The sequence below is a fragment of the Schistocerca serialis genome, chromosome 3, assembly GCF_023864345.2.
Source record: "Schistocerca serialis cubense isolate TAMUIC-IGC-003099 chromosome 3, iqSchSeri2.2, whole genome shotgun sequence".
In the NCBI taxonomy this organism is placed as follows: Eukaryota; Metazoa; Arthropoda; class Insecta; order Orthoptera; family Acrididae; genus Schistocerca; species Schistocerca serialis.
The window spans coordinates 613,987,920-614,012,573 of NC_064640.1; the positions used below are offsets into that span (position 1 = coordinate 613,987,920).

General features: G+C 37.4%; 1 protein-coding gene across 1 annotated transcript in view; it reads right to left on the reverse strand.

The window, feature by feature from the left end:
- The window catches only part of LOC126471048 (uncharacterized), a 77,231-nt gene that overhangs the window by 22,386 nt on the left and 30,191 nt on the right, over positions 1-24,654 (reverse strand). Inside the window, exon 2 of the mRNA XM_050099116.1 lies at positions 20,862-21,136. Coding sequence (XP_049955073.1) covers positions 20,862-21,136 — 275 coding nt within the window. The remainder of the gene's footprint in view (positions 1-20,861; positions 21,137-24,654) is intronic.

Here is a 24,654-nt window from a genome sequence, read left to right on the forward strand (position 1 = left end):
ATGTTGGGTTGTGGATAATATTTTGCACTTTTCTAGAAAATCTAGCAACCTCTTATGAAAAATTTTTTCTAGTATTTTAGAAAATGTAGATAGCAAGGCAAGAGGTCTATAATTGGCTATGTCTTCTTTCTTACCCTTTTTGAACAGTGGTTTTAGTTTCACTGTCTTTAAGCAGGAAGGAAAGACTCCATTTGTTAATGAACTGTTGAAAATGTGGGCTAATGGTATTGCAATGAGGTCCCCCACATTTTTAATGACATAATGTGGAATCTCATCCACACCTGTTGAAAATTTTGTTTTTAACTCTCTTATTGATAGTATAATTTCCTTAGGGTTGGTTGGAGTAAGAAATAGAGAGTTGCAGTTTCTATTTTGATTGGATGGTGTTGTAGCAGGATTTTTATTTGAAGATTTTATGTCAGATAGTAATTTTTCACTAATATTTGCAAAGTATGTATTAAAAGCATTGGCTACTTCTTCTGGATTTGTAATTTTTTTGCCATCTTGGATTACCTGGAGATTTACATTTTGGGAGGTCTCGTTTCCTACTTGTTCTCTGACTATCTTCCACATGGCTTTCATTTTGTTCCTGGCCATTTTTATATGGTGATCATTTGTTGTTTTTTTATATTCTTTTATGACTTTGTGAAGCACTCTCTTATAATTCTTGAAATGCACCAGAAATTCTTCTGTAACATTTTGTGTTTTTGAGATTTCATAAAGTCTCCTCTTTTCAGCACATGATATTTTAATGCCTTTCGTCAGCCATGTAACATTTCTTTTTTTAGTTTTTAATGTTTGGTTTTTAACTGGAAAAGAAATATTGAAATAATGGGAGAATATTTCCATGAACATGTCAAACTTTTTACATGTGTCCTCATAGTTGTCTATATCATTCCATGTTTCTTTTTTCAGTAAGTGCCTTAAGTGTTCTAGGTTGTGCTTGCTAAAATTTCTACCTTTTCTTGTCATTTGTTGTTCAGTATTTCCTGCAGTGTCTACTGGGAATTCAATAAACTGTGCATAATGATCACTGAAACCTGTATTCATATTTCCAGATTTGTATAAATATTTATCTGTATTTATTAGTATCTGATCTATAGCACTGCTTGACGATTTGGTGACTCTGGTGGGGGATTTGATAGTTGTATGTATGTTGTAGGTTTTTAATAAGGCCTCAAGGTTTAATCTGTCTTTTGAGTTCTTATTGAAATCTATATTAAAATCACCACATATGATGGTTGTTTTACTAACTATTTTTATACTGTTAAGTACCTTCTCAAGATTTTCAATGAAAGTAGTTACGTTTCCATCTGGGCTTCTATATATGCAAATAACAATTATATTTAAATTTGTCAGTTCTGTAGCAGAAATTTCGAAGTTTTGCTCTTCCCCTAGCTGGTTAGTGAACTTTAAATTTTCGTGTTTGACGTCCTCTCTAACATATATGCATGTTCCTCCATGCATGGAGGTTTCCCTACAAAATATTTTCGGATAACCAGTGCTCACTAACACATATAACAGACACTTCTTTTAGCTCGTCTTCTAACAATATTTGTATCTCACTAACTTTATTTGATAAGGATTGTACATTTTGGTGCAGGAGCATAAATTTCGACGATGACTTATTTACTAGGTTGTTTTGGCCTACCTTATGTTCGACAGCTGCACATGACATATCATTTTTAACACTTTTACAATTGAAGTTTTCTTTCCAGAGCGATGTTTTAGAAGATGAAATCAACATTTCTCTGGAACCACTTGCCATAAAAAACGTTGTGGTTCTTTCCTGTTTCGTGTTGGGCGAGTTGACTTGTAGTGTGATGGCGTTTCTGCTGTAATTTTTGGAGTTGTAATTTGAGGAACCGCAACCAGGCTAGATGGGGATCCTCTTCTTGCCGCTTCAACACTTCCTGAAGTCATTGGAGTGATATTCTCTTTATTTGAAATTGGTGATTCCGTTGCTGCTGCTGCTGCAATTGGAGGCTGTACTAAGCCTGGCTGATTTAGGTTTAATTGTTCCATGATTGCATCGCACAGTGCTACTTTCCCTTTCGTGTTTCTGTGCAATCCATGGGTAGTGAAATTCTCTCTTTTTTGACTGTCTGCATTAATATATGTCACATTGCTGAAGAGCTTACATATTTTCTCGAACTTTCGGTTGGTTGCTTCGATTTCTGTATTCACACACGATGTTTTGATGAGATCATGTCTCATAGGGATGCTTATTACGAAAACTTTCATGTCCATAACTTTTGCCAATGTTTCCCTTAAAGATCGCAAAGCGAATTTTGGCTCGTTCTTGTAGACATCGTTTGCGCCAGCTAAAATAATGCAAGAGTTACAACTTCCATGGTTACTGTGTGTGTCAATATGCTGAGTAACTTCTCGCAGTGGAGCGCCTGGCTTCACAAATCCTATAACACTTTCATTTATTAATTTTTCGTTCATGATCTTTGCCAGTCCTTTTCCATGACTATCAGAAAATAAATAAATAATGCCAGCATCTTGTTTTTTACGTTGACTGTTTTCGTTTGTTGTTTTCGGTTCCGAAACTTTCGTTTGTATATCTGCTTCACTTTGTCTGTTCGTTTTTTCTGATAGCACACTGACTCTGTTTTTGCACACGATATTAGAATCAGTCAATAACTTTCTTTGAGAATTTGACAGTTTACTTTTCACTACCGGTATGTTTGGAAGTTCGCGATTTCGAGGAAAGTTTGATCTGTTTTCATGCTTTTCCGCTACCATGCTATAGTTATTTGTTTGCACACGTTTTTGTTTACTTTCAGTTCCTTGCAACAGTTTTTCTTCAGATGGCTGTATTCCATGATTTACTACACTCGATTTTTGCACACGGTTTTTTTGTATTAAAGTTACACTGCTTCTTTGAGATTTATCTTCCTGGATAGAGTTTTCTTCGGTCACTGATTCCCATTTTCCTGTGGAGGCCGTGTCTTCTTGCTTCCCGTATTTTCCCGATTGAAGTTCTTTTATATCCTGTTTTAGAATACCGATTATGAATTGTAGACATTTTATACGTTCATTTAGCTTTGATATCTCGTCCTTACAACTCATACACGATTTCTTTTTTCCATCGAATTTTACTTTTTTTGCGGAGATACACGATTTACTTTAACACTAGCCGCCATCTTTCTCAAAGAGATCTATAATAATAAAGGAAAGGTGGGTAGTGAGACTTGTTTGGTTTACTATTGTGATATTCTACATTTGCAATCTGCATTTGAATATAATAATTATAAAAAAGCCTGAAGCACTGATAAGAATTTTGTTGTGAGTAGAGGGCTTCCAGCTGAAATTTCGTACCTTCGTAATATTTGTCCATTCTCCCAATTACATATTGCAATGGATAATGTTTAGAGAGAGGAGATATTTTTCAAACCATGTGTGTAATTTTTGAAAAGTGTCATAGATGAGAGCTATGTTATACATGAGTAATTCTGTGAATAAACTTCATTAATGATGATAATATTGGGGCAGGGGAGTTAAAAGTGTTGAAAATGTACTGCATTACTATAGTTTGAGTATAGACACACGATGGTCAATGTTCCAGTTGACTTCGAGTATTATGTTGAATTGGGTTGCGTCATCTTCAGTTGTGTCATGTAGTCTATATCTGTGTCAAGCAAGATGATGAAGTTTTCTAATGTATTCACTGGGGGTTTACATCTGACATTGTCTGTAACAGAACATAACTTACGATAACAGAAATAGTACAACAACTGAATGTGGTGTCACCGCCAGACACCACACTTGCTAGGTGGTAGCTTTAAATCGGCTGCGGTCCATTTAGTACATGTCGGACCCGCGTGTCGCCACTGTGTGATCACAGACCGAGCGCCATCACAAGGCAGGTCTCGAGATACGGAATAGCACTCGCCCCAGTTGTACGACGACTTTGCTAACGACTATACTGACGAAGCCTTTCTCTCATTTGCCGAGAGATAGTTAGAATAGCCTTCAGCTAAGTTCGTGGCTACGACCTAGCAAGGCGCCCTTAACCATTTTAAGATAGAGTCTCACTTGTATCATCAAGGAATACTGTATACCAATGAAGGATTAAAAGTTAAGTATTATAGCAGCTACGTACTTTTATTGTTACCATTTATTACATATCCTGTTTCAGACCTCTCTCTAGCCTAAGTGAGATTACGCGTGCCTTTCGGCTACTTCAGTGTGGCGTAGCTGTCTTGTTACGCCTCAACACTGAATGTGAAAAATGTGGTAATAAAATAATATTTCTGAATACTATGAAGTACCACCTAAGTGTTTCTTGAAACAAAGTGAAACAAAGCTAGGCTATTGAAAAGAATTTCGCAGTAAAAAATGAACTGAAATGAAGTCAGGAATTGTTTTTGAAGGAGCAGGAGAAAAGGGGGGAGGGGGGGGGGGACAGCTGCAGTGTCTGATGCAATGCTAAAAGTTTTACTGTTGCAAAATAATTTTATGAAAAGCTCATAATTTTAGTGAAACATTACTATGCAAGAATATATTTCATCATGAGGATTTGAAACAGCTGTGGGATTAAGTTAAACTTTGTGTACCATTAGTAACAAGAAATGTAAATTAGTTGTCATTGTATTTTCAAATTTTAGCAAACACATTTTGTGGAGAACAGGTTTAGCAATATTACATAATGTGATTATTTGCTAATAGCAAGATGCATACCAAAATTATGGATAAGAATCAGAATCAGAATCAGAATTTTATTGTCTCATAATGTACAAGTTAAATCAATGATTTTATGTACAGGAGACTTTTCAGCTTATAACTATGATAAATTATACATAGAATACAATATTTTTTATATTATCACAATAAAATCTGAATATTATTTATTATTATTGTTTTTATCCTGCTCAGATGGTCAGATCACTAAAAAATTCATCAACAGAGTAATAACATTTCTGCACCAGGGTGCTATACAATTCTCTCTTTACTGCCTCGTTTGGACCTTTCTAAAATTTGTGTCTTTCAGTTTATTGTATACTTTCATTCCCATATATTGTGGAGTCTGTGCAAAAAGATTAGGCCTGTGTGTATGCAGCATGAAGCGTTCTTTGTTTCTAGTTTCATAACTATGCTGGAAATTATTTGACAAAAACGGTTTAGGGTTATTAATTGAGAAAATAATTATTTCATACAGATACAATGAGGGAATGCTTAATAATGGCCAACAAGATTCTCTTGGCTTTGCACTGCATATGTTTCTGATAATTTTTTTCTGCAAAGTTAATATTTTTGTCATGTCGCTAGCATTCCCACAGAAGACAATACTGTATCACACTACTGACTCAAAGTAACTATGGTATACTACTTTTTTGTGTCTATACTAGTGAGACTGGCTAAGATTGTCGTAGCAAACACCAGGTTGTTTAGTTTATTTTTTAGATAATCTGTGTGTGAGGACCATGATAGGTTTCTGTCTAATTGCATTCCTAAGAATTTGACATGCTCAGCTTCATTTAGCTCCTGGCTTCTGTGCATAATGTGAATATCATTTATTTGAGAGTGTTTTGTCTTAAATTGCATCAGCTGTGTTTTTGAAATATTTAGGCCATTTAGAGGGAACCAAACATCTAGGTTTTCTAGAGTTTCTATGACATTTTCAGGAATTTCTTCTGTGTGTTTATTTTCTACCAGTACTGATGTGTCATCAGCAAACAAAACTGAATGATAATTTATATTTATCGGTAGTCATTTACATAAAAAAGAAAGAGGGTTGGGCCCAGAATTGAGCCTTGTGGTACTTCCTGTGAGATGGTTCTCCACTTCGAGGAGTATTTCCCTGTGTTTGATGTTATGACAACCATTTGCTTTCTCTCCGTTAGATATGATTTACACCACTGTAAGGTGCTACTCATAATTACATTTTTTTTTTCATTTTATAAAATAGTAAGGAGTGATTCACACAGTTGAATGCTTTGGATAAGTCACAGATGATTCCTGCAGCTTTTTGTGACTTGTCCAAAGTGGAACTAACTTTAGTCACAAATTCACTGATTGCATGAATTGTAGTTTTGCCTTTCTGGAATCCAAATTGATTTTTTTGAGATTACATTGTATTTGTAGCAGAAATTTTGAATTTGAATAGCAACAATCATTTCAAATATGTTACAAAACACAGGAAGAAGGGAAATTGGATGGTAATTTCCCATATCATCTTTTGAGTCTTTCTTAAATACTGGTTTGACTTTTGCATATTTTAGAAATTCTGGAAAGTATCCTTCTTCAAGTGGTTGATTAATTATTTTGTATAGTGGATGTGCTATTATATTTGTAGCTGCTTTAATGACTTTGGCAGGTATTTCATCCCATCCCACAAATTTTTGTTGTTTAGGTTTAGTATAATTTTTTCTACATCATTTACTGTTACTTTGTTAACAATTATCAGGCTCTCTTTCTTGCTCTGACTTGAGCCAAACAAATGTACATTACCTTGATAGGAGACTACATCAACATCAGATTTTGCTACATTTATGAAGGATTTATTAAATTTTTCTTGATATCTGAGCAGGATGTACACTTTTGTCTTGTACCTTTATTTTAGATATTTCCTGGTTGCTACGTTTGATTCCAAGTTCAGATTTGACTACTGTCCATACTGCCTTGGATTTATTTGTGTGTTTATTAATGAATTTAGTGTTTGCCATTTCCTTTACTGCTTTTGCAACCTTCTTAAATAGCCCTTTTTTAACCTCATTTATGAACTCAGGACTCTTATTTCATTTCAGCTCAGCATGTAGCTCTCTCCTTCTATTACTAGATAATTTTATGCCAGTGGTAATCCACTTTAGTTTATTTGTTGCCCTTCTTGGGCAGGCTATGGGTGGAAATGTTTCACTGAAGATACGTAAAAAGCTGTTTAAAAACTTATCACAATTTTCTGAAGATGAGTTTTCTTGTTGTAATGACCAATCTAACTCATTTAATCTATAACAGAACACGTTTATGTTTTCTTCAATGAACTGTCTTTTCATGAAGCATCTCCTCCCTTCCCTCCCCCCCCCCCCCCCCTTCTTTTTTTTTTTAATTCTATAAGCAGAGGAGAGTGATCTGCGATATATAGGTTTAAAGAGAATTTGGCAGTGTCCTCAACTGTATAATTTGTTAAAATATTGTCTATGCATGTTGCTGTTCACTCATTTACTCTGGTGAAGTCAGTGAAATTTAGTCTAAAGCCATATTCTTAAATTACATCAATGAACTTAGTTGACAAGCTTGTTTTGCTTGCTGTATCTATGTTAAAATCAGCAGCAATTACAATTTTTTCCTATTTTCTTTAGTGAGTTTATATAGGAAACACTGGAATTTATCTAAGAATAATGTATTTACATCACTACCTGGAATTCTGTATATATAGATGATGATGATATTCTGCTGTTCTAGCTATACACAACAACTTTCAAATACATGCTCTTCATTTAGAAATTTAAAATTGTCTCTTTCTTTATATTCCAACGAATTGTTGATCAATATACAGGAGCCTCCACAAGTACTGTTTTGCCTACAGAAACCACTGGCTATCCTAAGGTTTTCTAACTTATTTAAAACTGTGATTGAATCTTTCGTGACCCAGTGTTCGTTTAGGCAAACGACTTTGATATTTCTTCCTCGTGAAAGAATAATTTGCAGATTGTCTATTTTTGTGGTTTTATCGTGAGGATATGTTGCATTTAGGCCGTTTATGTTCCAGTGCATTAGGAATGAAGATTTACACTTACTTATAGTTTCCAACACATCTTCCCTTGAATAGGTCCCTTCACTTTTACTGTTGAAGTTTTTTTTCCAGAGCAATGTTTTACACGATTGATGTAACATTTCTCAGGAACCATTCACCATAAAAAATGTTTTGGTTCTTTCCTTTTATGATTGGTGTGGGTTGATGCGTAGTGAGTTGGCGTTTCACATGTGATTTTTGAAGTTTTAACTTGGGGCATTATAGCTAAACTTGTTGGAGATACTCTTCTTATTTCTTCAGCTTTGTCTCGAATCATTGGAGTATCTGGTTCTTCAGCTGAAGCTGATGATTTCGTTGCTGCTGCTATAATTGTACGTCGCATTAAGCTAGGCTGATTTTGATTCAATTGTTTCAGTATTACAGTGCATAGTGCTTCTTTGCCTTTCATGTTTGTATGCATTCCATGGATAGTGAAGTGGTTTTCTTCCATAATTTGTTACATTCGATATGTGCACATTGTTTTGTTGCAATACAGTATCACTGTTTTTTTGAGATTTTACATTCTGAATGATGTCTTCTTCCGTCACTGTTTTCCACTTATCTGTAGAGATCGAGAGATAGAAAGAAATGTTCCATGTCAAGGGCTTTGTCCAAAACTTTGCAATAACACTTTGACTTTCATATTTAGTTGATTTTTGTAGCCTTTATTTTGTACGTCATATTAACTATGTAGGTTAGAGGAGAAACTCAGCTGTGAAAAATAATACTGTCAGTAAAGAAATGTAGGTAAAATGAAAACATACTTCAAAGATACAAACTTAGTACACAGACTATGATTCTTTGATTAAATACATAGTAATTTTTGTAATAAGTTAGACATAGAACAAAAATGAATGAAATTCAACATTAAAATGTGCAACCAGATAATACTACTACAATGTGGATATATTTGCAGACCTGAAAAATAATTTTTGTGTTCTCTCACACGGATTTACAAATGAACAGTAAATAAGTTATTTAGCTTTAATATCAATCTCTTTTTTATATGTATCATTGCCTGACTTACACTTTTCATTTGAAAAACAGGATCCCATACTGTGCAGCAGAACTCCAGAACAGGACAGACAAGTGTAGTGTAGGCAGTCTCTTCAGTACATCCGTTGCATCATTTTCCCAATAAAACACTCTCTTTGGTTTGTCTTCCTCACAACATTATCTATGTGTTCATTCAGATTTACGTCTTTCATAATTGCAATCCATAGGTATTTAGTTGAAGTGACAGCCTTTAGATTTGTGTGATTTATTGTGTTTCCAAAATTTAATGGACTCCTTTTATTAGTCATGTGGATGAGCTCACACTTTTCATTATTTAGAATCAAATTCCACTTTTTGCAACACACAGATATCTTGCGCAAATAATTTTCCAATTGGTTTTAATCTTCTTATGACTTTACTATGAAGTAAATGACTGCATCATCCGCAAACAATCAAAGAGGGCTTCTTAGTTTGTCTCCTAAATGAAAAGGAAAATAAGAGAGCATGGAGTACAGATTGATAACACAGGATAGGTGTATGTACAGAAATTCCTTCCACTGGGAATCATGAAGGAACAGCACAAATGTTCACTGCTATGCCATTTGTCTGTTGGACACGCTCAACATGAGTTCAATGAGATGTGTGTGCATCCGACTTCACTATGGGGATTTGGAAAGAGGAACAGCGAGGTGTAGTGCAGTTTTTGACTGTGGAGGGAGTGTCAGGAATTGGAATTTATACCCAAATGTCTTCTCTGTATGGCAAACACAATATGCCACATGTGTGTGTGTGTTTATATGAAATAAACATTCGGGGAAGGACAGGTGTCATTGAAGTACAGCAGTCTGCCAGGACAGGCTTGTTGTGTCATTAACCCTTCTGTTATTGTTGCAATGGATATTGCCTTCAGAAATGACCAACAGCATATGCTGGAAGACATCTGGCTCATGTTGGGATCAGTCATGGTGGCACTTATGCCGTCATGACAGAGCAACTGAATGAAGTGCTGGAAAATCTGTGTGCAGTGACTTCCCCATAGCCTGATGGAAGAACAGAAGTCTAGCCTTTGCTGCAGTACCTGGAGTGGTATCACAATGAGGAATATCATTTCCTGTCCCTTACTGTCATGGGAGATGAAACACAGTGTTTTCATTTTCAGCCGTAGAGCTAGTGTCATAACACACAATGGAAGCACATGGATTCATTCCAACTGAAAAGAATCCAACACTGTGTGACAAACATTGCATTATAATTAATGCACAGTGTGCCATGGCCACTTTGCAAAAATTGAAGCACACCATCAGGTCCAAACACCTAAGAACACTGACGGACGGCATCATCCTGTTGCAGGATAATGCCCATCCACAAGTTTCTAGGGTTGCTTGGAGTATGCTGCACAAGTTTAGCAGGGAAGCACTTGCACATCCTCCATACAGTCCCTGACTCTCCCATATAATTTCCATATTTCTGGAGTCTTAAAGAAAGACATTAATTGCTGTCAGTTTGCTTTGGATGAAGAGGTGCACACCTAGGTACAATTATTATTCCATAGGCAACGCATGCATTTTTCCATGAAGGCACTCACCATACCGTCTTCTATCAGTCTTGTTTAGTAAACTGTTTCCATGCCACCATGGTTCAAGTATACCATGCATGGCAGAATGGCACTATCCAAAACTGGCACCGAAGCAACTGTGGTGCACCACGGGCCATACATGACAGTGGTGAACAATGGCTGCAGGAATGTTTATGAGTGAACAGATGTGCAACTGTTGAGAAAGTGACCACCCAGATGAACCAAGGGGCTACCAACAGTGTCTGCCCCATGATTGCTGCTGCATATGGGCCTCTGCAGGAGGTGCCTCGTTCATGCAGCTATGCTGACTGCTGTTCATCAGTGACAAAGGCTGGAATTTGCATGCCAATACAGCAATTGGAAGGCCACCGAGTGGCAACATGTGGCCTTTTCAGATGAATCACACTTTTTTCTCTATCAGCAGATGGCTATTGGTGTGTACAGCATGAAACATCTGAAAGCAAACACCCTGCAACAATCATTGGAAGGATCCAGGCTAGAGGAGGGAGCATTATGGTCTGGGGAATTTTTTCATGAGATTTACTGGCTGATCTCATCATTCTGAAAGGTGTAGTTGATGAACACAAGTATGTATCTATCCTTGGGGACCATGTCTGTCCCCACATGCACTTTATTTTCCCTCAGGACGATGGCATATACCAGCAGGATAATGTGACACGACATACAGCTCACAGTGTGCATCAGTGATTCAGAGAGCACTAGGTCAAAGAGCACTAGGATGAGTATACTGTACTCCCCCAACCACTAAATGCCATGGATTTAAACCCAATCAAAAATCTGTGGGACCACTTCAGTCAGCCTATTCATGCCATGGATCCTCAGCCAAGAAACCTAGTTCAGCTTGCCATGGGACATCACTGACACTCTTCCTGTAAGTCTCAAAGAAGTCCGTGCAGCAAAACGTGGTTATCCAGGCTTTTGACAGGTGGTCACATTAATGTGACTGGACAGTGTATGTGTAAAAGAACACACTTTATACACAAATGCTGAAATCCTGTTACCAAAGAAATACTTTAAGTATGAACCTTCCAATTGAAAAATCAAGAAGAAATAACAGGTGATCTGTTTTCATAAAAAAGTTAGAAAAATTTGCATCATCTGTTTTTGGCAAAATTGAAATCTAATTTCTTTTTTTTTAATGATCAAACATATAAATTTAAAAGGTTGTCATGTTATGTACCTGAACGTGAAGCCTTATTGCTTTGAAACTGACTATCTTAAGTGGTGATCAGGGAGCTTTTTAACTGGAATATTTGCTTTTGCAAAAACTTTAACTGTTTTTTTACAGAATGTTTTTTGGTTGTTTTCTTATGTTGGCTCTACTTAAGTGTTCAACAAATGATTGTTCCTTAGAGAACCAGAAGCATTTTACCACCTTTGAACAGAGGGGTTCTCTGGTTTAAACTATTCCTCCACATTATTTTTCTTTTTCCAACTGATTTGATAATTACAAAATCTGCAGAATATTGATTTTGGTTTTTCATGGACATTCACAGGCATGTGATTCATACTTGGCAACGCTACAGATAGAATTAACAAGGTACTTAGTATAAAAGTAGAACTGAAAATATCTCTATTTCCACATTAAGAGAAGACTTTCAGTGTGGTCAAAATAAGTTGACTGATTTCATTTTCCAGTCCTTATAGTCCAGAATGTGGACACAGTAAACAGGAGTCGGCCAACAACATAAACATATAGAATTTTGACTGCCAGAAGGGTGGCAGTGCAGTGAAACAAGCTCTGCCTCCCTCTTGCAGGGCCACTAGCCTACATGCATGTTGTGTGTTTCTGTGAAATCTGAACTGACATATGGTCACAGGAAAAAGGAAGTATGACTATGCTTTAACAAAAACATCAAGGTCATTAGAGATTGAGTATAAACTTGGAATGTTACAAGGATAGGGAAGAAAATGGGTCATGCCTTTTCAAAGGAACCATCCTGGCATTTGCTTGGAGCAATTTAGGGAAATGACATAAAACCTAAATCTGGATGGCCAAACATGGATCTGAACTGTTGTACTCCCAAATGTGAGTCCAGTGTGCTAATCATCGTGCCACATTGCTCAGTAGGGACGCAGGGACCACCAATCCTTTCTGATGTTGTTTGAGTCATAATCAAACTTTGTGATGGTCCAGGATTAAGCACTTCACTTTTTTTTAAATAAGAAAATATGACAACAAGAAATGCGCACCACAAAGCATTCAGTAATGGCTATTCTGCAATTGCTTGCTTAGGCAAGCAGTGTTATAATCAAGGCAGTTGTGGCCTGACCTTGACTGATATTTGATGCAACCACGTTTGAAACACCCAGTGCCTAAAACAGTCACATTAAAATGTCCGCATTATACCATCTTCTGAACTTTAGCTAACAGAAATACTTACATGTTTCTTTGTTCTAAGATGCTAAGTCACACAGTACAGTGCTATGATGCAATATTTCATGGCATGTATCTTATACAGACCATTCGACAGTCCTCAACTGGCGTGCCATGGGAGCATCTAGCTCACTGATATGTTATGGCCTTCATGCATCCTGTATTTTGCAAACATGTTCTTATGCATTTTATCTTTCCAAATTCGGGTTTGCAACTGATGTGCAATACCAGAAACTGAAACTTAGTTAAATTTTTGATGTTTATATGCAGAAGATGAATGTATTTCAAACTACCTTTGATGAAGTGGTTCATCTGGATGCAATTTGCATTTATCGCAAAGCGTGAATTTTTCAGGTCCCTAGAGACTAGAAATTGCATTTATTGTAAAAGCTTCTGTACAATTAGCAGAAGCTCACAATGTATGTAATTTTTTTCAGTTTGAGTGCAGTCCTTGACCAGCAGTATTTCAATTTCTGTCATGCTCCGTACAATAGTTATCAAAATAGATGTAATTTTGGTGTTTATTAATATGTTGAGAAGCAAAATGAATGCTTTGAGTGTATCTCTTTGTTGTTATATATTCACATTTAAGCATGTGGATGATGTGCCCCCAGCTATAAAAGTTTCAATTTCAATGAAAATATAGATAAATGTTTGAAATGGAAGTGAAGTCAAATTCTTGTACCTCAGAACTTGGTACATTTAGGTAGATCTGAAAATATTACACAGAGAATTATACTGTCTGCAATGTATTGTATAATATTCTTGAACTTTGTTGATTGATGCTAAACACTGTCAGTTCTGGAGATGAAATTTTCATGTTGACCACTCAGGTAATTTAAAATCTGCTTTTTGTATCGGTCTTGTTAAGCAGAAACACCAACTTACCATTTGTATATTCCTATTTGCAGCTGTTCTAAATGATGCTGTAGCAGCCTTATGATCACTGATTCCTTACTCTATGCCAGATGAGCCAAAAAATTTGGACCTGCTGGTTACCAGGAGATCTAATTCATGCCTTTTTTGATTAGCTGCTCAAAATAATTTAGAACAATTTCACATAATTCCCTGTCCCTACTGCCCTCCCTGATCCCTGATCACTCGAGTCTCCCAGTGTAAAGCTGGTGAGTCGAAAACTCCACCTAAAACTGTAACATGACTGCAAAATTTGCATGAATTATTCTCCAAGATTCTGCTTGAATGTTCCATCACTACTGCCCTTGAGGGAGGGGGTCTATAAAAGCTTCTAACAACCATGTTTTAGCCAGCTTTATGATTTATCTTCACCCAAATTATTTTGCATTCAGAATCTGTACTAAGCTCACTAGATATTATTGTATTTTTTACATACATCTATACTTCACAAGCCATCTTATTATGTGTGGTGGAGGGCAATTTGTGTACCATTGTCACTTTCCACTTTTCCTGTTCCAGTTGCAAATGGTCTGTGGATCTCTAATCTAACCTCTCTAATTTTATCTTCATAGTCTTTTCACGAAAGATATGTAAGAGGCAGCAATATATTAGTTGACTCTTCTAGGAATGTATGCTCTCACAATTTTAACAGTGAACCATAGCGTTATGCAGAATGCCCTCTTGCAGTGACTATACAGAAACATACCTTCACTCTCTGATCTCATACGGAATAATATTTTGGGGTAACTCAACACTTAGACAAAAAGTATCCATTGCTCAAAAGAAAGCAGTTAGAATAAAGTGTGGGTTTCATAGTCACACGTCTTGTAAGCACCTTTTTAAAAGATTGGGAATTCTTAAAAATGCCTCACAGTACATTTACTCACTAATGAAATTTGTTCTCAACAACATGCACCAGTTTAAAAACAACAGTGACAGTCATGATTATAATACCAGAAAAAAGAAAGACATACACTATCCTTTAATCAACCCATCTTTGGCACAGAAAGGGGTAAAATATGCTGCTATAAAAATTTTTGAAAAATTACCACATGAAATAAAATGTCTGACAGACAGCAGTAATAGCTTCAAAAATAAATTGAAATCATATCTCCTTGACAACTCCTTCTATACCATAGATGAATTCTTGAAAAGGAATAAATAAATCTATAAGTATAATATATGCACGTTGTGCCACTTAAGGGAAGTTTTGGGTCAACTGCCACTCCCTGTACCAAGTGTCGATCCCCTGCATGTCTTTCTGAATGTCACTATAATTTTCTGGTGTTGTGAGTTCTCTGTGTACAACACTATCATTCGCAAAAAGCACCATGGAACTTCCGACATTATCTACTGGATTTTTGTGTGTGTGTGTGTGTGTGTGTGTGTGTGTGTGTGTGTGTGTGTGATGTCCCGTATCTTGTATTTTGTTCATTAATTGGCAGTGCAGAACTGTACTGTATGTATCCCGGATGTCAAAGAACACAAACCCTTTACTTAGGCACCTGTATCTATTGGTTTCTGGGTCTCATGGACAAACAGAGCAAGACAGGTTTCACACAATTGTTGATTTCTACAAAGAAGATTTTCTGTCTCCAAAAATTTCATAATACGTGAGCATAAAACATTCCATAATCCTACATCAAAGATATAGGTGCATAGTTTTGTACATTTGTACAATGACCTTTCCTGAAAACAGGAATTACCTGTGCTTTTTTCCAATCATTAGGAATGATTTAATCCTACAGGGACCTTCAGTACATTGCTTCTATATGAGGGGCAAGGTCTTTTGCACACTGCATTTAGAATCACATTGGTATTCCATCAGGTACAGTGGCCTTTCCTCTGTTGAGTGATTTCTGTTGCTTTTCTACCTCATGGTCATTTATTCCCATATGCCATTCTGTAACTTGTATAACAATCTAAAGGAGGACCTAAAGTCAGACTTCCCTCTGTGAAACAGTTTTGAGAAAAGATGTTTAGTATTTCAACCTTTTCTGTGTCATCCTCCATTTTAGTGCCATCAGAGTCATAGAGTGTCTGGAAAGATGGCTTCAATCTGTTTAATGATTTAATGTAAGACCAAAACATCTTAGGATTTTCTTTCAAGTCACTAGAATTTTACTCTCAAATTTGTTAAACACTTCACATGTTGCTCTCCTTACATTAATTTTGGCTTCCTTTAGTTTTTGTTTGTCTGTGAGGCTTTGCCTGAATTTAAATTTGCAGTGAAGCTCTCTTTGCTTTTGTAGCAGCTTTTTAATATGACTGTAAAACTGCAGTGGGTCTTTCCCATTCCTCACAACTTTGCTCAGCACATACCTGCCAAAACCATATAGTACAATGCTCTTCAACTTTGTCCATTAATGTTCAACTTCATCAGTGCTGGAGATGAAATTTTCATGTTGATCTGTCAGGTTACCTGAAACTTGTTTCTTGTAACTCTAGCTAAACAGAAAGATCTTCCTACCTTGCTTTGTATTCCTATTTTCAGCCATATTCAGTGATACTGCAACAGCCTTATGATCACAGATTCCCTGTTCTGTGCTTACTTAATTGAAAAGTTCGGGTCTGTTGGTTACCAGCAGATCTACAATGTTACCTTCATGAATTGGTTCTCTAATTAAATGCTCAAGGTAATTTTCAGATAAAGCACTTAGAACAATGTCACATGATTCCTTGTCCTTACAACTTGCCCTAATCATCTGAGTCTCCCAGTCTATAGCTGGTAAGTTCAAATCTCCACCTAAAACTATACATGACCACAAAATTTAAATGAAATACTATCCACATTTCCCCTCAAATGTTCCGCCACTACTGCTACTGAGGCGGGTCTATAAAAGTATCTGATGACCATGTTTGACCCACCTTTAATACCTATCTTCTGCCAAATTATTTATCATTCTGAATCTGTACTAATCTCACTAGATATTATCATATTTTTCATGACTATAAACATGCCTGCGCCACCAGAATTCAACATATATTTGCAGTATACATTTCAGTCAGCTATAAACATTGCTCCACCACTGGTGTTCAGCTTATCTTTGCAATATACAGTCCAATCTCAATTTACAATTTCATTGTTATTAACATCTGGTTTCGGCCAGGTATCTGTCCCCAGCAGTTTGTTGGCATTATTACTATTATAAGTAAGACTAATTATGGGATCTTGGCACAGACGATTCTACAGTTAATCGATACTAAACTAACATTTATGTTCTCCAATCTGGCATGAGAAATGGTATTCTCTTTAATAAATGAGGACAGTGTTCTTCCTCCTCTGAAATCATAACTTATCTTACTGGGCCTTTGGAGAGATTTCTCTGTCTAAAAATCTGACAAGTTCACGCAACATGTAGTCCATTACCCTAGTAGTAGCTTTCTGCATGCAGTACATGCCTGACATATTAAGGTGGGAGGGGCTCTATAATTCCCCACCCGATAGCAGATGTCAAGAAATTTTCATCCAAGATCCTCACTGAACCGTCTGAGCCCCTGGTTTAGGCCTTCCACTTGGCTCCAAACCAGAGACCCCTGACTGGTTCTGGAAACAATGCTGCAAAATGCTAGCTCTGCTTCCACCCCAGGAGCAAGGCTAGTTGTCTCCATCTGTAGGAATCATGGAAGACCTCTCAACTGAGATGGCAGGCATCGTTTGTGCCGACATGAGCCACAGTTTTCAGATGGATGCATCCTATGTCCTCAATCACTGCCACCAAAGACACATCCACTTCTTTGATGTGACCCCCAGCAAGAAAACAGAGAATGCACTGGCCTTCTTTCCTGAAGTGCCTGCTATTTCCTATGGGACTCCACAACCTGTCTAACAATGATGTTCCCAATGATAAGCAATCCCATCCTCTTTGGACCTTTCTGGAAGATTAGCCTCTGTCCCACAAAACAAGGTCTCCTATATTAGTTCAGAGGTACTTTTAGCAGTGGCCAATACCTCAGAACTGTCAAAACTGTTTTGAATGCATAGGGTGACAACCGTGCAGCCAGTATCTTCTTTTGCCTTCTGCTAAGATACTCGTGACCTTTCCACTATTCACCAGTCACAGTAAAGTAAGTATTAACCAGCCAGGATGTGCAAATCAAAAGGTGCTGCAACATCAGGGATGCCAGGTGACACTATAGTCTTTAGCCAAGCCAAAGCATTCATCTCAGGTGCCAAAAAACCAGCACAGTGCTGGGCAGCAGCCTGAAACCTGTCCACCGTGGCCAATACAGCTTCTAGTCCTTTAAGGACAGTGGCCAATTTCCCCTACATCCTTACACAACTTCCTGTCATTTGCCAGTCCTACCTGTGATCTCTGGAACAGTATCAGACTTGTCACTGGAAGCAGACATGAGTAGCACGCCACTTTATTCTCCAGAAGTGAGCTGAGAAATTTGGTAACTGATGTATGTAAAAATAGAAGCACTTCGACCAAATGTTTCAGAGTTGGGGAACATCATGAACCCCCCTTCCCACGGGAACCTGTCTGTTGATGATGTGACTCTGACAGAGTACAACATACAAATAGTTACAATGCTAACACAATTAACATATTTTTCCAGACCACAGAGAATCCTTTATATATGTACGGGCTTCTACAAAACTAAAAAAAAAAAAAAACCTAATCTCCTGCCAAACAGGCCACGAAGGCCCAACCGTACCGACCAGCCGCCGTGTCATCGTCAGCCAACAGGCATCACTGGACACGGATATGGAGAGGCATGTGGTCAGCACATTGCTCTCCCGGTCATATGTCAGTTTCCGAGACCGGATCTGCTACTTCTCAATCAAGTCGCTCCTCTGTTTGCCTCACAAGGCACCCCATTTGCCAACAGCACTTGGCAGACCAGATGATCACCCATCCAAACACTAGCCCAGCCTGACAGCACTTAACTTCGGTGATCTGACAGGAACCAGCTGTTATCACTGTGGTCAGGTCGTTGGCACAGAGTTCTATAAAGTCAACTGTTAAAATGATCTGCGAAAGAATTTTGTTTGTACAGTTTCCGAATTAAAATCATGTTACGTATATCATTCTAATGGAGGAACTGGAATATAGTTTATTCACAAAATTCTTTGTTTCAAAGACTACTCACTGACAACCTGTCATCCAAAGTTGGCAGAAGGAGTATGCTGTACCACTTTCAATAATTAAGTGGCAGCGTCCAAACATGTACTTCCCTTTGACTGATCATATGAAGGACACCCCAAAACTGCAACCACAGATGAAAATATCATGAAAGAACACAACATTTGACAACTGGACTTTAAAAAAAGTATGGCAAAGCTAACACCATAGGAATATCAGAAGAAAGAAGAATTAAGTTTGAATTAAGGCAATATTATGAAAAGGACAGATTGCTACTCACCATACAGAGGTGATGTTGAGTCACAGACAGGTACAACAAAAAGACTGCTAAACAAGTAAGCTTTCAGACAAAAGGCCTTCTTCTGAATTAGACAAAACACACACACACACACACACACACACACACACACACACACACACACAAAATGCAACTCACACATTACTTGATGGAGAAATACATCGATGGTATAGGCAGGTGACCATTCAGATTTGACACAACTTTAAAATATAGAAATGTCTTAATTGCACAATTCTTTATTAAGTGTTATGAATTTCAAAATTTCATCATCAGACTGAAGATGTGGAATAAAGTGTACAAGAAAATTAATGATAGCAAATATGTAGATAAGTATGCGTCTAAGTATTCCAATATACAGAAATTTCAATCAGTATTGTATTCTGAGGCATAACCAATTTAGTGTTGGAGGGCAGCATGGAGGGTAAAAATCATAGAGGGAGACCAAGAGATGAATACAGTAAGCAGATTCAGAAGGATGTAGGTTGCAGTAGTTAATTAGAGATGAAGAAGCTTGCACAGGATAGAGTAGTGTGGAAAGCTGCATCAAACCAGTCTTTGTACTGAAGACCACAACAACATTCTACTTGCATTAAAATCAAACTTTAGTACACATCAGCACCATGTGAACAACTTGTCAAACATTCATGTATGTCACTTTTGTGGAAGACAAACTCATATCCTAACAGCCTCAAATGTGCATCATTTTTTATTTTTTTGAGCCTGTTCGTGACTGCATCCCCTTTGTTCTGTTATTTCATATCAGTTTCTTCTATGTACTTTTAACAAAATTATTGCTGTTCCACCTGAGAAACCCTCACTATCACTTAATTGATATTTAGTTTTCATGTTGTAACTAAAACCTGTGTGACTAAGTGAGTCATTACAAATCCAAGAATTTGAGGTTCAATCGTCAGTAAGATATGGGACTATTTTTGTGTCACTCAACCATTCATCCACTTCTGGAAATTGTTTGAGTATGACAAAAATATGAACTTGCATTGTGGTGACTAGCGAAGTAAATCAGTTCAGAGATGAAAGCAAGGCAAAGGCATCCCACCTCCAACAGGACTATGCCTCATAGACCAGACTGGTATTCAAACAAATCTTCATGCTGAGAACAGTTTTACTTGATCACATAAAAAATGCTACAGATTATCCTTGTTCTGTACCTGTCTTGACTATTACGTTATTTGAGCTTATTTCTTACTTTGGCCATATATCCAATTATGTACCATTTCTTTCTGTTTGTTTTAGTTTGGTCCTTACCATTCTACAGTCTACAATACTTACATACATCTTAGAAGAACTTCTTAGATCTTCGCAATCCATAGTATTTTGCTTTACATAAACACTGTGCAGGAAGTGTGAAGGTGCACAAAAATCTCTCCATACCAGACTTCTTTTTTTAAACACATGACATGTGTTCACCTCAGTCCAATTTCTTTCAAATACTGACTACTTTCTGTCTATCAGGATACTGTAGCAGTGGTATTTTAGCAGCTTTAATATAATAGTAGGGCCTAAAACGCTACCTCCACTCACTAGACTATCATATTCCAGTAGTCCAGTCTGATATATGATTGTCACATCTCTGAACACTTCTAAATGTCATATTAGCTGATTATTTACATGAGCAGTTGCCATATTACACATGTCCCATTAAGTGGGTCACCTTCAGCCAGTTACATTTATTAAGGTAGACAAGATGTGATGTCTGGCAGAAGGCTGTAGACCACAAATTTTATTAACATGACAAATTAAGTGTCATAAACAAGCAGAAATTACATTTCATGGTTCTACCATATTTAAAGTAAAATTCAGTATTGTGTAAGTTACAGGAGACTAACCTGAAGTAGAACAGGAAGCACAGGAATTGGTATTCCACATGAAATTTTTAAGTCTTTCTTCAGTATCTGCAGTACTGTCAAGTGTGTTAAATTGCAACGAACAGACAAAAGGTCTTCAAATAAATGGTCACCATCAATTAACTCTTCATCCTTCAAAAGACCCACAAAAGTTGGGTAGCTGATTTTTCTGTATAGCTCCTCCACAATTATTTTATCCTTCTCAGTATATAATTTGGGATTTTCTGCAAAACACCATGTGTCTAAAAGTATTGCACCTGAAAATAATTGAGAAGTAACAGAAAATGTTAAATGTTTAGCCCTTTCAGTTTTACTCATAACAGGTATACAAGGTGCTATCCAAAATTTTTGGGACTGGTGCTCCCATCTGTTGAAAACCTTACCTTTGGACCAAAGGTCACCATCACCCTCGAAGTAGTTCCTATCCATATGTACACACCGGTCCCATCACTTCTACCATTGGTCAGACATTTTCTGGAAGTCCTGTTCTTTGAGGGTGTTTATCACCACCAGTGATGCTTCATGAATCCTCTCTAGAGTGTCGAACTGATGGCCTTTCAACTTGAATTTCAGTTTTGGGAATAGCGTGAAGTCGCAAGGTACCAAGTCTGGTGAGTATGGTGGGTGGGGTACAACTGCCATGTTGTTTTTTGCCAAAAAGTTCCTGGTGAGCAAGGACGTGTGACAGGGTGCATTATCGTGATGCAGCAGCCAGTTCGCTTGACACCAAAGTTCGAGCCGTCGTCGCCACACGTTTTCACAGAGCCATCACAAAACATCACAGTGGTACACAAAATTCACTGTTTGGTTGGGTGGGACAAATTCTTTGTGCACAATTCCCCTGGTATCAAAGAAAATGATGAACATGCTCTTCATTTTGCTCTTCACTTGTCTCGCTTTTTTGGGTATTGGAGAGCTTGGGCTCTTCCAGGGGGACAATTGTGGCTTTGTCTCTGGGTCATAACCATAAATCCAGCTCTCATCGCTGGTGATAACCCATGACAAGAAGGTTGGAACATCAGATGCGGTCTGACGAAGGTCCGTGCACAATTCAACACGCTGTGCCTTCTGATCGGCAGTCAAGATCTTTGGCACAAATTTTGCGGCAACACAATGCATGCCCAATTCATCAGTCAACATTCGTTGGCATGTCCCACAACCAATAACCACTTTATCTGCAAGGTCTTGAATGGTTCAGCGTCAATACGCACGAACCAATTGTTGAAGTTTGCAATATCTTGCGCTGTGCGGCTAATGGGCCTATAAGTGTGAGCATCATCTTCGACATCTGTACGACCAGCCCTGAACCAAGCATGCCACTCAAACACACACGTATGGCTCATGCTCTGCCCCCCCCCCCCCCCCCAAACACTTGTTGAATCATAGGGTCTCCATAGCACTTTTCCTGAGATTCGCACAGAATTTGATACATACACGCTGTTCTGTTTGCGGATCCATCGTAAAATTGGTACACACCAAACACAGAGTATTACGGAAATCACTGTGGACACGCATCACGTCCTCCCTACTGACTCATCAGATATGCAGATCTCGCCACCTAGCTGTGCAAAGATCTACTACTCCTACTTTCCAGATGGCAGCACCAGTCCCGAGAATTTTGGATTCCACCTCATGTATTCACTGCCATAATGATGGCTTAACTGCTAATTACACTGGTGCCAAAAATATGATGCACACCAATAACAAAACTCTTTTCAAAAAGTTGTATATGACATACTCAGAGCAAAAACAAAGTGTTCATTTGAAAAGAAGAAATACTTTATATAAATAAATTATATGATTGTCCAAATATGAAGGAAATACCCATGTTAAAATCCAAGAGAACAAACCATAATTTCACATTTGAATCATCTTGAGTGGTAGTTCTTAACATTCAGTTTTTTTTTCAGAGATTTGGTTTCAACAGGTTTCTATGTCTACATTTAAACTGCATATGCAACTGTTAGAATTACTGGGACAAGGATAAAATAAAAACTTAGAAATTTGTGGTGATTCACATACCAAAAACGATAAGTGAAACACCTGATAACATGATGAGATACCTTCCTTAATAATTAGGCAGCTGTTGGAACATTTCCCAGTCTTCAAATACATACCATATCATACATACCATAAAATAGCAAATGGTTAATGTAGAAAAGTGCATAAAAGGGGTGGGGTGGCATTGTATACTAACGAGTCACTCAGCCACTCCCTTAATATGTTGCATCTAGACTATTTGTGTTATGAACAGAATTTTGAAGCCACTGGCATAGTTAGTGACAATTTTAAGTTAGTGATAATAGCCTTATACAGACCACCTAATGGTAACATTACCGTATGTACTCGAATCTAAGCCGCACTTTTTTTCCAGTTTTTGTAATCCAAAAAACCCCCTGCGGCTTAGAATCGAGTGCAAAGTAAGCGGAAATTCTGAAAAATGTTGGTAGGTGCCGACACAACTAACTTCTGCCATTGGATATATGTAGCGCTACACAGGAATGTTTTACAGGCACAAAGGTAAATACTGGCGCCAAAACCTCTACGTCAGTAAATAAATTTAAAAAAAAGGGTGGAAGACGAGCTTTTCTCTCCGCCCCAAGTTTCGAACACTGCATTTTCATACACTATCCCATGAAGTAAATACAAATTCCATATTATTCATCTTCGAATGTAGCAGCATTTCAATGTACTACGAGAATCCGACTGGCAAGACTGTTTGGGATGTTTGTCAATATGGCCAACTCTACGTTCTGAATTTTTTCCTAGATGGTTGCTAATAGGAACTTTTATGAATTGTGAATCACATGCAGTATTCTCTTAACCATAAGAATAATATGAATATAAACATTTTGCTGTGTATTCTTTCGTGTTTGTTGCTATCTCATTTAAATCGTGTCTGCCTAATAAACTATGAAACTAGAGTGAGACAACAGCAAATGCGGAAGAATATATATATCATGTCATGTTTATATTCGTATTATTCTTATGCCTAATAGTGATACAGTCAGAAATGAAGCACGGCAATTGATTAGATTTTTAAATCTAAGATGACTCTAATTTCTGTGCAGAATGTAATGTACTAAAGAGGCGTCTGCAAAGATTTTCAAACAGAGAAAAATTTTCACTAAATTCTCGTTCAGAACATCTTCTATCATTGCAGTCTATTATTTGGTTTTGTTGATCATTATCAAAGAAAGCAGCAGTATAAGTAACAACAAATAGCAGTCTCTTGCCATTGTTTTGCTAACGAGATAATTCCTCTCTTTTTTTTTAATTGTAAGCGGCAGTAGAGTGCACAAAAGCAAGCCATGCCGCGAGCGGTGACAGGCGGTAAACACTCATTATCAGAATGCGATAAACAATGCGACACAGTACAGTAATGCATTTTCAGCTTAGAGTGACGTAAACACCTATAACAAAGAGAACGGCACTTATCAGATCAAAGAAAAATAAGCGATCACTTCAAACAAGATGAAGCACGTGAAAAAGGAAGGGTACCTGTATAAATATGGATGGAGCACCTGACGCATAGCAATGGCTACCTGGTAAAGCGTAACTGCTAGGCTTACGACTCGAACCAAACTATTGTAGCTGTATCATCATTCATTCGACCTAAATTGTGTCTCATATTACAATGGAACAACTTTGTTTTGATTTGGAGGTGCAGCCTGAAACTTTTCTCTCCCCTTGAATTTCAAGTCTCAAATTTCAGGTGCGGCTTAGATTCGGGAAAATTTTTTTTCCCTGATTTCGAGTCTCATTTTTCAGGTGT